The following is a 13,582-nucleotide window of genomic DNA, read 5'->3' as shown; positions in this document are numbered from 1 at the left end:
TGCATTGATAAAAGATGAAGATTCAAGGATGACTTAAGTTTCTAGATTAAACAACTGGGCAAATAATAATGGCATTTACTGAGATAGTACACATGGATGGGGGCAAATTGGGGGAAAAATGATACAGTATTAAAATCCTAGATTTTAAGCCTCAAATCTTAAATTTCAAGCCTATTGTAGAGAATACATATTATAAACCACATTTCCTAAAGGCCTCTTTAGACATTGGAAGGAAGTTATTGAAAATCTTTTTTCTGAAATAGCATTAGGAAAATGGATTATTTCCTGGCAAACTGATCATTCTTTAACAAATTAACTCGTCTACATAAAATTATATTATCTCAAAGGAGACAGTTAATTCCCTCCCAATACAATTATTCTTTTTCATTACTCTCTGAGTTGTATTCCCATATGTAATTTTTATCTGTATCTCTGAGTATCATGGCTCAATTGTTTTGTTAAAAATTAATGAGAAAGTCTAAAATGGACTGGAGTTCAGATGGGCTATATGTTATATCTTTACAAAATCATTATAGCTTAGGACTTTTAAAGTCTAAAAAATAAAGGTCATATGGGTCCACTTACCTTGCCTGCAGTTTTGCATGCAAACCGCTATGGGAAAACTTTTCACTAAGAACAATTTAAAATGTTGAGCAAATTATATGAGAGGAAGAAAAAAAACACATTTTAAAGTTACCTCTAAACTGAAAAGAAATTAAGGAACCCTCACATGCCAAAAACAAAGTGAGTACAGGAAGCCAGAGTATTAGGCTGAGCGAAACCTCACTTATGCTTAAACCTGGTGACCAGCTTAGATTTTGAGTACCAAGGCAGACCGTGGACAGAAAACAAAGCCTGAGGCTTTCAAAGTAGAGGCTTGAACAGGAGACACCTACATAAAGCAGGACCCTGAAGGACTACAAGTTCAGTGTGAAGGAGACATGGAAATGCATTTGCACCATAAAAGGAGAGTGAAAAGGAAATATGTCTGTATTAATTTTGGTAGTGAGTGGAAGTAGAAAATGAACTTCCTTGAAGATTCCAAACCCAAAGCAAATGCTTTTCCAACTAGGAAGTCCAAAACTCCGAGACATTTATTTTAATGAAATTACCAAGGTGGCTGGTATGTGCAAATGCAAATCCTTCTTGAAGTAATGCACCTTCAAACCAGACCTCAGAGGAATTTTATAAGGTTCAACAAGTATAATTTTGTAGCAAAAAAAAGTAGTAAAAAAAAAAGTAGAAACACAAAAGGGAATAGACACAGTAAAAATAAGGGAGAGCAGAATCAGGTATGTATTTGGATCATATAGAAACTACAAAAATAGTACAGTTTTAAAATATGAGAAAGGGATTTAAAAATAAGAATAAAACTGACTAAAAACATATTCAAATAACCAAATACAAATTTTAAAATTAAATTTTAAAAACTCAAATCGACTACAAGATTAGGAGAAAAGTAACAGAAATATACAGCAAAAAGGAAAAAAGAAAGCATAAAATAAGATGGTATAAATAAAACATACCAGCAATCTTAAACATTTAAAAACTAAAATCTCTAGTTAAAAGACAAAAATTAGCAGACTGGATTTTAAAAATAATTCAAATATATGGTATTCATGTAAGATTCAGAAAAACTGAAAATCAAAGAATGGAAAACTATACTAGAAAAAATACAAACCACAGAATTGTGATAGAGTCATTGTAATATAAGTCAGAACTCACTTTTTTTTTTAAAGATTTTTAAAAAATTTTTGAGAAAGAGAAAGAGCTTACACGTGCTAGCTGGGGGAGGAGCAGAGGGAGAAGCAGACTCCCTGCTGAGCAGGGAGCCTGATGCAGGACTCAATCCCAGGACCCTGAGATCATGACCTGAGCTGAAGGCCGATGCTTAAACAACTGAGTCACCCAGGCGCCCAAGTCAGAACTCGCTTTAGGGGAAAATGCATTGTTTGAGATAAAAAGAAGTCACAGAATAATTTAAAAAATAATTCAGTTCATCATGAAGACATTTTAATTTTAAAATTGTATGAACCCAGGAATTTAGCTTGAAAGCTTTTAAGCAAAAATTGACAAAGAAAAATTGACAAATCAATCATCATAGTGAAATTAAAAAATAATTATAGGCATGAACTGACTTCCAACCAATGTGTTTAGGAAACACAGAAAAAGATATTCTTTAAACAAATAATGCTGGAATAATTGGGTATTTATGTGAGGGGCAAAAACTGAACTTTAACTCCTACCTCTTATCATACACAAAAATTAACTCAAAATGGATTGGAGATCTACACAAAAAAGCTAAAACTCTAAAACTTCTAGCAAAACAACATAAGAGAGGGGCACCTGTATGGTCCAGTCGGTTGAGTGAGTGGCATTCTTGGTTTCGGCTCAGGTCATGATCTCAGATTTTGGGATCCAGTTCCCACATGGGGATCCAGGCTCAGTCCAAAGTCTGTTTGAGAGTCTCTCTCCCTCTCCCTCTGCCCCTTCCCCCCCGCACTCACATGCTCTCGCATGTGCTCTCTCTCTCTCAAATAAATAAATAAATAAACAAATAAAATCTTAAAAAAAAATAAGAGAAAACCTTCAAGACATTGTGACTGGCAAAAATTTCTTTACAATAGATGTGCAAAAATACCAACCCCTTCACGTAGAAATGAATGTGTGTGATTTCATCAAAAGTGAAAATATTGCTCATTAAAGGGCACCATTAAGAAAATAAAAAGGCAAGTCATAGTGTCAGAAAAATATTTGCAAAAAAACTTATCTTTTTAAAAAACTCGTCTCTAAAATATGAAAATGTAATATTCCTGAATGTCTAATAGATACCAATAAATATTCTTAATGTATTACTTATAAAGGAAACAATCAAATACAAGTATTTATATTTATTATCTACCTTAAAAATTATTTTTAGTACATTTAAAGACCTCTGAGATCTCCTCTTCTGTGTTATAATATATTTTGTTAAAACTGGTGGTAAGTTTTCTTCAGTGTTTGAATCTTGGTATTTTCTTTGTTGTAAGGTTTTTAAATCCCAACTGAATTTCTTTGGTGTGTGTCTGTGCACACGTGTGTACACACTCATATGTGTGTATGTATATGACTGCCCAGGTAGGTTCTTCTCTGGTCAGATTTGGTAATTAGTGTCTTCAAAGCATTAAGCCATTTCCCTTACCTTATCAAATTTATTGCCTTAAAGGTTTTTTGTTTTTTATCAATTTTCCTATTATACTACGTCTGTAACATTATAGCAATATTCCTTCACTCCTTTCCCATATTGTTAATTTGTGTCTTTCTTTTTTACTTACTCAAACTGAAATTTATCAGTTTTCGATCTTTTGAAATAACCAACTTTTGATGTCACTGACCTCCTTTGTTGTTATTCTACTTTCTACTTAATTGACTTCTGCTCTTTTTCTTTCTACTTAAGTTTTGGATTGGTCATTTTTATACCATTTTCAGGTGGAAACTCAGATAATTGACTTTAGCCCTTTTTTCTTTGCTAATATGACAATTTATCCATCTAAACCCTGCTTTAGCTATATATGACAATTTGTGAATATTGCAATTTTAGTTTAAAATATTTTCAGGTTACCATTGTAATTTTCTACTTTGACCCATGGGTTATTTATAAATGTATTGTTTAATTTCCAAATACTTGTAGATTTTTTTAATAGATACTTTGTTATTGATTTCTAGTTTCAATCTGTGTGGTAAGAGGATTTGCTGAGCGTGATTTCAGTTGAGACTTGTTTCATGGCCCATGGCCCATTTGGTTAATATTATATTTATACTTTTGGGGAGCCTGGGTGGCTCAGTTGTTGGGCATCTGCCTTTGGCTCAGGGCATGATCCCAGAGTGTTGGGATCGAACCCCACATCAGGCTGGCTCCCTGCTCCACTGGAAGCCTGCTTCTTCCTCTCCCACTCCCCCTGCTTCTGTTCCCTCTTTCACTGGCTGTCTCTCTCTCTGTCAGATAAATAAATAAAATCTTTTTAAAAAAATTATATTTATACTTTAAAAAGCTATATTCTGTAATTGCTGACTCTTCTCTAAATATCGCTTAGCTCCTTTGATTTGCATTTTCTGTATTCCTGTCGATTTTCTTCTTGTTTTATAGATTAGGGAAAGAGAGCTACTGAATTCTCCAACTGAAGTTGTGGATTTGTCCATGTCTCCTTTCAATTATGTCAGCTTTGCTTCATGCATTTTAATGCTCTCTTACACACTTAGGATTGTATGGTTTACTTAATAAGTTTTAAATGTCATTTAGAATTTTACATTTAAAGTAATTTAAATTTAAATGGTATTTTTAAAAATTCTCTTTTTATCTCTGAAACTATTCCTTGCCCTGAGGTCCGTGTTATCTGATACTGATACAGCCAATTCATCCTTTTTATGATTAGTGTCTCATACTTAATTTTTCTCATCCTTTTAGGTTTAACGTACCTATGTTTTATTTTTAAAGTACATTCTTCTAAATTGAATAGAGTGGGGTCTTTTTTTCTCCTCTGGCCTGACTGTCTCTCTCTTTTAACCAATATCCTTAATGCATTTAAACATAATATAATTACAGATATATTGAATTATTTTCTGTTTTCCATTCCTTTTTATTCCTTTTTCAATATGTCTCTGTCTTCTGATGGACTGAGGGTTTTGGTTTTTTTTTAACATTCCACTTAATCTCCTGTTTTCTTATTGGCTGTGTATAGCTCTTGTTTTATATCTTTAACGATCACTTTAGGATTTACAGTATGCATTTTTAACTTATTACAGTCTCAAATTATATCATACCACTTTTGCATGTAATATAAGCTCCTTAAAAGTGTATTTCCCTTTACCTGATTCCCGTCCTTTGTGCTATTATGTATTTTATTTCTACATTTCACATAGTCACTTTATTTTCATATATGCCTTAATCACCAAAATAGATCGTAATCAGTTTTGCTTTAAAGTCAATCATCCTATAAAAAACTTATTAATGAAAAAAAAATACTTATGTATTTGTACCGACATTCTTCATGCCTTCACATAGACATAGACCATGGTTTCCACCTGGAACCATGTTCTTTGAGCCTGAATAATATCCTTTAACATTTCTTGCAGAGCAATTCTGTGACAGCAAAATTCCCAGATTTTGTTTTACTGACAGTGTATTTATTTTTCCTCCCTACCTGAAGGATATTTTTGCTGGATATAGAATTCTGTATTTTGTTTGGTTTTGCTTTATTTTGTTTTCTTCACTTTAAAGGTAATGTTTCATTGTCTTCAGGCCTCTATCAGTTCTGATGGTATATCCAAAAAATTTGTAATCTTTTTTTCCCCTTAAAAAAAAAGTGCCTTTTTAGGATTTAAGATTATTCTCCCTATCATTGGATTCCAGCAGTTTGATTATGATGTGCGTTGGTGAGCTTTCTGTGTGTTTTTCTTGCTTGGGTTCCATTGTGTTGGTAGTATAATAAGTTTATAGTTTTCATCAACTTTGGAAAAATTGGGGGCATTATGTCTTCAAGTATTTTTTTTGCCTACCCCCTGTTCTCTGGGACTTCAGCTACACATGTATGAATCTACCAGGTATTTCCTGTGGGTCACTGATGCTCTGTTCATTTTTTTTAAAGGTTTTATTTATTTATTTGACAGAGAGAGAGTGAGAGAGTACAAGCAGGGAAAGGGAGAAGCAGGCCCCCCACTGAACAGGAAGCCCGACACGGGGCTCTATCCCAAGTCCCTGGGAACATGACCTGAGCTGAAGGCAGACACTTAACCTACTGAGCAACCCAGGTGTCCCAGCTCTGATCATTTTTTCAACCTTAATTTTTATCTCTGCATTCCACTTAGTTCTAGTCTATCAAGCTTCTCGTCAAGGTCACGGAGTTATTTTACAATGTCTAATCTGCTCTTAAGCCCATTTAGTGAATTTATTGTTTCAGATATTTTATATTTCTATTCTGAGGAATTTGATTTGCTTATTTTCTTAGAGTTTCCACTTTTCTGTTTAATATTCTAGGGTTTTCTTTAAGTTTTTGTGCATCCTGAACATATGCCTAATAGCTTTTTAAAAGTCTTGGTCTGCTGGTTTCATCATCTCTCTTATTTCTGGGTCTTGTTTTATAGACAGATTTTTTCCCTGATTATGGGTCACATTTTCTGACTTTTTCATGTATCTAGTAATTTTTTGGTTGGTTGCTGGACACTGTTAATGTGAGAGTGCCGAATGGCTCTTCTTTTTATTCATTGTTGAGCTTCATCTTTCTGGCCACTTAGTTTAATTGCAGATCAGCTTAAGTTCTTGAAGCTTTTGTAAAGGTTTGTTAGGGTGAATCCAGAGTAGCCTTTATTCCAAGACTAATCCAACCTTATTTCTAATGCGCACTTTTTTTTAGGTCCTCCCCTAAGGTCTCTGTTGTACATTCAGTAGGATCTATCCCCTCTAATTGACTAGAACTCATATGTCTTCCAGCCCTACCCGAGCTCCAGGAATTGTATAGTTTCCAGACCCGATGTAGTTGCTCTTTTCCCAGCCCTGAGAAATCTCACCACACTTATTTGCAGCTTGGTATTTAGCTATAGGCTCAGAGGAACACCTTTGCAGATTTTTAGAGCTTGTCTCTCTGCAGCTCCCCCTTCTCCAGTAATCCATAAAATAGATTCCAGATGCCTCAGGCAATTTGAACTCCATTCTCTGCATTCTCACCCTCATCTCATTGAAGCCCCCATTATCGGTGCTCTGCTTGAGTTCCTCCTCCCCATGGTTTGGTCTGGTGAATATCTTCAGGCAGAATGTCAAGCAATTTTAGAGATCACATTTGTTCTCCTTCTCTTAGGGACCTCAGTTCTCTCTTGCTATTGTCCAGTGTCTGAAAACAGTTGTTTCGTACACTCTTCCGTTTTCTCATTGTTTAAAGTGGGAGAGACAGTACAGTTCCACTTATTAAGGTATGGCCAGAAACAGGCTTTCTAAAAACACATTTTTTAAATTAATGGATGAAAAACAAAAACATTGAATAAGGAAAATTGCTTACTCAGTGTATCAATTCTTCATATGCTATGAAGCTTATAAATTATGTGAGATTTCATGGGTATGTGCTATTTTGGGGGAGATGCCGAATTCCAGAAACATCAATTGAATCTAAACATTATACTATAGCCACACCCAGAAGGTTTTTTTAAGGCATTTTTTTAGAGAGTTTCAGGAAATATTCCTTTATAATTGTGTCCTGAGTATATGTTGAAGTACAGAAAAAATACGGAATTATGCTTGCCACAGTTACAAATCTATGCCAAAAAGTTTTCTTAAAACATTTAATAGATTTTAGAGAAATACAAGGAAATATTTACCTTTTAGGCAAAATCACTTTTTTGATCAGTTTAGCATTATCTGAAGTATATCCATTTGTAGATGGTAATAGCTATTTGCAAAATGTTAAGTTTTCTGTCAACATATTACCCCCTCAGGTTTAAATTTCAAGTTAAAAATGAATACTTACATATTTTTAATAAATCTGAAAATACGTATGCTTAATATTTTATCTAAAACCTTATGCTTTATGTGCAGTACGTGGCAGAGATCTTATTTGGTAGAAATTAAGGTTGATAAGGTAAAATTTCAGTAATTTTATTGATATGTCACTTATAATAATGAGAATATCAGCCCCAGAAAAATCACTCAGTGAACCAGAAATGCTGTAACAGATCACTAATAATTTATTTTATTAATTTATATTTAAAAACACAAATGACTACTAAGCAAATTTAAAATATCCCTAACCTCAGTAGTACTTAAACAATATATTTTTTAATCTACATGGTTCATAATTTAATTCCTGGTATTTCTCCTCACACGTGTTCTTTTGCTAGTCTTTCCCATTGCATAACCCACTTGTTTTCTCATCCTAGAAGCCTCATATCATACCTGACACTTCTTTCACACCTGACAAGTCATCATCCCATTTTATCCATTTCACTCCTAAATGCCTCTTGATATTTTTCTCCAGTACCTGAATCCAGTACCTGACAAGTCATCATCCCATTTTATCAATTTCACTCCTAAATGCCTCTTGATATTTTTCTCCAGTACCTGAATCTCCAGTAGTACTTAAACAATATATTTTTTAATCTACATGGTTCATAATTTAATTCCTGGTATTTCTCCTCACACGTGTTCTTTTGCTAGTCTTTCCCATTGCATAATTTCACACCTGACAAGTCATCATCCCATTTTATCAATTTCACTCCTAAATGCCTCTTGATAGTTTTCTCCAGTACCTGAATCCAAGCTACCAGTACTTTCTTTTGGGTTACTATGGTATCCTGTCTTTGCAATCCAAATTTGCCCCACATGTGATCCATTTCTATACAATATTGTTCAAAAACTTTCATAGCTTTGTATTTTTTTTCGGAAAAAAAGCCCTTAAAATATGAAAAAGGTCCATAAGATCTGGTGGTCCCTTACCTCTCCAACCTCATCTCATCATGATCCACTTCAGTACATCTGGCGTCCTGCACACTTGCTCCCTGATTCTCACCAAGCTGTGACCTTTAAGACCTTCCCATTTGTAGCTCCCTCAGTCCTGAATGTTCTCTCCTGCTTCTCTTTACCCCTGGCTTACAGCCTCGGAAAATGAAGTCTCTCAGATAAGTCTTCTTTCATTCTTCCCACGTGAGTTCCAGCGAATTCTAGTTAGACTATAAATTCCATAAAGCCAGAGAACATATTTATAATTGTTAATTTGGGGAGGTCCCAAAACTTTGAGTATTTCCTACTTTATCGCTGATGTTTAATGAGTAATTATTCAGTCATGAGTATATATTGTACATGAAAAAGTTGCTTCCGAGAAGGTATTCAAAAATGGCACTCTCGGTGACTGTTATGGAAGCCTCCAGTGGTGCAACCTTTGTGAAAATGTTTGAAATTGTTTCTCACAATCTGTAAATGTTCCATTTATTTGGCTCTGTAATTCCAAATCTGGGAATCTATCCAAGGGAAATAATCAGATACACATACAGTTAGTACACAGTGTATTTATCTGAGCCTTATTTACAATATAAAAACTGGGAAACCTTCAAATACTCATAAATGGAGATTGGCTTGAATGATATTTAGGAAGATTTATTGGCTTAAGTTTTCAAAACATTTTCATAGAATTATGACCTAAAAGCTTTCAATTAATCTTCATGTGGATGTCTCTTAGAATGAGAATTCAGTTATATGGAAGAGCCTGGCAGTGTAAATTAAACAAATAAAATCATCTGAAACAAAATAAGGAGTCTTTAATTTAAAATGGTAATGATGACATCTCATTTCCTTGTCACGAATCTTACTTAAATAGTAGCAGAAATCAGATCAAAGAAAAAAAGAAAGAAAAATTAATGTAGGTAAACGAAGTTATTCTGTAAAATCCTGTATAAATGATGGCTGTTTATAGGTGAGAATTAGCATTTATCTTCTGTTCTTGTACACAGCAAATCACAAACGTGATGTTCAAGGGTCCTGAGTTCTATTTGTAAAACCAGCATATTATGTTTGAATTGTTTTGTCATGAGTATAACCTTGTCATCCTGATCCATTTGTTAACATGCTTTGTAATGACCTTTCTTTAAATCACTTTTTTAGGTGGCATGGGACACACAAAGCATGTATAAGATGTAGTGTCAGCCCTCACATTCTTCATAGGATTACTGCACAGACAACACAGACACAGTCTTTTTTTTTTTTTTTTCATTTTTATTTTTAGGTAATCTCTGCACCCAAAGTGAAGCTCAAACTCACAACCCCGAGATCAGAAGTCACGTGCTCTCCCGACTGAGCCAGCCAGATGCCCCTGGACACACTTAGTCTTAAGACAACAATCTGTTAAAGAATAAAGAATTATGGGCCAAAATAAGGGTTACAGGTCTCAAATGTCCAGAGGAGGTTAAAAGAGGCAAAGATAAATGTGGCTGTGTAGCGATAGACAGCATCAGGAGGGAAGGAGAGCCTATGGCACGTGTTCTGACTCTGGACTTTCCTGAAGAGGAGATGCCTCCCGTTTTACACCGGGGAGTGTTAACCCATTAGTTTAGAAATGAATGAACTGCTTTTAATGAAATCATGTGAAGTAGATATTGATTAATGATGCTAACTTGTTCAATTGTCATATTTGCGAACCTCTTTATAGCTCTACGAGACACTGGAAAACAGTCCATTAATAGTGACTGGAAGATCGAACACTCGGGAGCTTTCAACTTAGCAGGCACTACTGTCCATTATGTAAGACGAGGCCTCTGGGAGAAGATCTCCGCCAAAGGTCCTACTACGTCACCTTTACACCTCCTGGTATGAGGGGACCCGCTGCTAACATTGCATAATCAACTTTCTATGTCAAAGGCCATTCCCACTCTATCTTCTCTAATCTTTTTTCCAAGTTTGAATTGTCGGGTAGACATACAAAATTATTTAAGAAGGGGGTTTTTAGGTTTTCATTTTAATGTGTTTTAAATCATGAGGTCCAAACCAGAAATTATTGCGATAAGAATTAGATGTTTTAAGGAATTCACAGACTCAAAGTAGAAGTGAATTGTCAGGCAATAAGGAGCCTGTTTATTCTAAAAGAGCAGTTTTACTAGCAGCGTCTTAGTGAATCACTAACAAGAGTGGGTGTCCGTATAGACAGTGTTATACTTTGGCAGATCATAGCATTTCAAGAATCCACGGAGTGGGCATTTTCTGGATCTGCATAAAATGCCTTTGATAAAATGATACCTTCCCCGGGAAAAGATTTGGTAAGCATATCTCACAATGCTTCCAATTACCCTCTTCTGTTTTCTTACGAGGTGAATTGATTCCTGTAAAGAATTATAGAAGTTTGAATCATTGGGATGATTCCTTTCTTTTCCATGTAGTAGAAGACTAGGTATGAGGCAGGACAGAGAATGGAGGGAAGGAAGCGGAACAGTAAGGCTCTGCATCCAAGCTAGTGGCTCGTTCTCGTGCTCTTTTTGACCTTGATCTTTGCCGTCAGTGGTAATGGCTCAGGAGCCTGAGCACTGACTGCACAGCTGGCATGCTCTCTATCCTAGTGGCAGAGTCTGAAATTCAGACACTTCAACACCTCCTTAAGTCCACACATAAAAACAACTCTAAAACACGATCAACTGACTGTTTATTTGGAGTGTGGTGTGCCACATTATTTAATATCGCCGCACAATTCAAGTTGAATTTGTCTTCAATTGGAGACATCTGTGTTGCTGGTCGAGGAGCCAGAGTTCAAATCACGTATCAGCCCGTTTGCTTTTCCTGCTTTCATGTGCCTGCAGATCACCTAGGGTTCTCGCTAACATGCACATTCTGATTCATTTCGTCTGCCAGGGACCTGAGATCTGCATTTCTAACCAGCTCCCAGCTGATGGGACTACTGCTGGTCCAGTGACCACATTTTCAGATCACAGTTTTTTATAGAACTGCAGTCGCGGGCCTGACCAACAGGGATGAAGGGAGCAGAGTGAGATGCATGGGAATCTTCTGCTCCAAATCATCATCATAATGATAATACAGCCCATTCACTGAGCACTGAGTCAGATACTGTTCACAAGTAGTTTGCATTCGTTACAGCATGCAGTCCTCACAGAAGCTCTGTGTCATATGTATGATTATTACCCAATTTACAGATTAAAAAAAAAAAACTCAGTATGAAAAAGTTCAGTAATGTGCGCGGTGTCTCCCAGTAAGTTACTCAGCTGTGCATAAACCAGGTGTTAATCAGTCTTTCATGCTGCCTCTCCCGATCGAAAGCTCAGCTCTAAGTTCTTGACGCCAGACAACGTGGGATCATAAGTGTGCACATACTTTCAATAATTGTGTTCTTCAGCTCCTCACAGTTCCTTTGGATCCTATCATTTAATTTGAATTGGAAACTCCACTCTGTGCCTTGTGCCATCTGGAGAGAGAAAAAAAAAAGGACTAAACAAACATTGTATGACCAACATCTGGCTCTTTCCATGATTGGGTCACTTCTAATAACAACGTTATCAACAGCAAACATATTTTTAAGGATGGGGTTGCAGAGAAGGCCATCAGGCGACCTGCCTTATACAAATGTAACCTACATTTTTTTATGCAACAGGACAGGAGCTCTTTATTGAGCCTAGAATTCAAAATCTTTAAATAGTATGTGAGACCTCAGGGTTGGGCGGGGGAGTCTCTTTGCTGCAGAATCCTTAATCTGACTGGTAATTACCAAGGTTTTTCCTGGAAGCATGAAGCATAATTAAAATCAGTGAACTATGTCTGAAAGAAGGCATCTATGTGACCTGGATTTCTTCAGTAATCCAAGGGAAACTGCACTTCTAAGATATTTTTCTTTAATGACTATTACAGATTGAAAGCCGGTATTGAATTTTTGAAAAGCAGTACCTTTTGCTGCCATGTTTCAGTGTGCACCCCTCAACTGTAACACGGTCACACTTTCCTTCTTGCAAACATTTGCTGCCAAATGCGAATGGTTTCAGAGAGAGCTAATGATTTGGTAGCCAATGTCTTTATTTGAAGTGGCGTTAGATATTCAAGGACAATCTCAAGTTCTATCAATGAAGAGGTAGTTTTTTAAGGAAAAATAGCCATGTTTTCATTAAAGAAGTTGGCAAAGAGCTATAATTTATGTCCTTTTTATCAATTTAAAAACTATGTAATAGTCTGGTTATGTCCATAAACAAGATAAGTCAATCTCTGTCTCTCTCTTTTTTAACTAATTTAGCTGGAGGTTGCTTATAACTGGCCACATCAAATGAGATATTTAAGGCCAAAATAAGCACTGGGATGTATTTAGAATTAGTACCCCGGTATGTTATGTATATGAGAATTTGAAAACTATTATTTTTATTGTTGATAGAGCTGATTTACAATTCCATTATGTTAGTTCCCAAATCCATGTATTAAAATATATCTTGCATTTCTGTTGAGTATATTGAACAGAGTATTGAGCTAAAGAAGCAAAGAAAATTTACCTGTGCCCATGTCCTGTTTTTCACGTTGAGCGTTAACTCTGAATTATCTGTCATTATAAGTACCTTGATAGAGGTTTAATATCAAAGTCCTGACTAATTTAGCATAATTTAAATTTTAGATATGTTTTTTGCATGATGTTGTATCCTATAGGTTGCTTTCATAAAACCTCAGATTCATAGAAGTGATATAGTCCATGGGGTTGTCTGACATGTTTTGTGCAAATGTATTTATAAAGGAACGTATATTCTCATACATAGGCGTTTTTTCTTTCACTTAAAATAGATCTGTTTGCCCATGATGATGCACTCCTAAGCTTGGCGCTGGGTACCAGGGGAGAGCAAAACAGACATGGTCCCTGCTATGGGTTAGTCCAGTGGGGCCCAGAGTTCAGTCATTCTCAGATATTTTTCATGGTTAATTGCACTGTTTACATATGTGTACAGAACTGTACCATTATTAAGTTAATATTTATTTATAAAAGTTCATTTGAACATCAATTTCTTTTCAAATGAAATGATCTTTCCTACAAAAGGAAAATTAACAATCTTGCCAAAACTGAAAGTTAACAGTAAGCAACATGGAAAAATATTATTG

At 35.5% G+C, this 13,582-nt stretch overlaps 1 protein-coding gene across 3 annotated transcripts in view; it reads left to right on the top strand.

Annotated features, from left to right (window-relative positions):
* ADAMTS19 (ADAM metallopeptidase with thrombospondin type 1 motif 19) overlaps nucleotides 1–13,582 on the top strand; it is a 270,506-nt gene that overhangs the window by 216,387 nt on the left and 40,537 nt on the right. For all 3 annotated transcript variants that reach the window (XM_087862326.1, XM_087862325.1, XM_087862324.1), the window contains one exon: nucleotides 10,164–10,321. In XM_087862326.1, the coding sequence (XP_087718452.1) occupies nucleotides 10,164–10,321 (158 nt within the window). The remainder of the gene's footprint in view (nucleotides 1–10,163; nucleotides 10,322–13,582) is intronic.

This window comes from Ursus americanus, chromosome 5, assembly GCF_024610735.1.
Source record: "Ursus americanus isolate L20-20 chromosome 5, mUrsAme1.1.p, whole genome shotgun sequence".
Classification (NCBI taxonomy): Eukaryota; Metazoa; Chordata; class Mammalia; order Carnivora; family Ursidae; genus Ursus; species Ursus americanus.
Note: the sequence above shows the minus strand (reverse complement) of the source record. Positions and strands in the feature narration are given on the sequence as shown.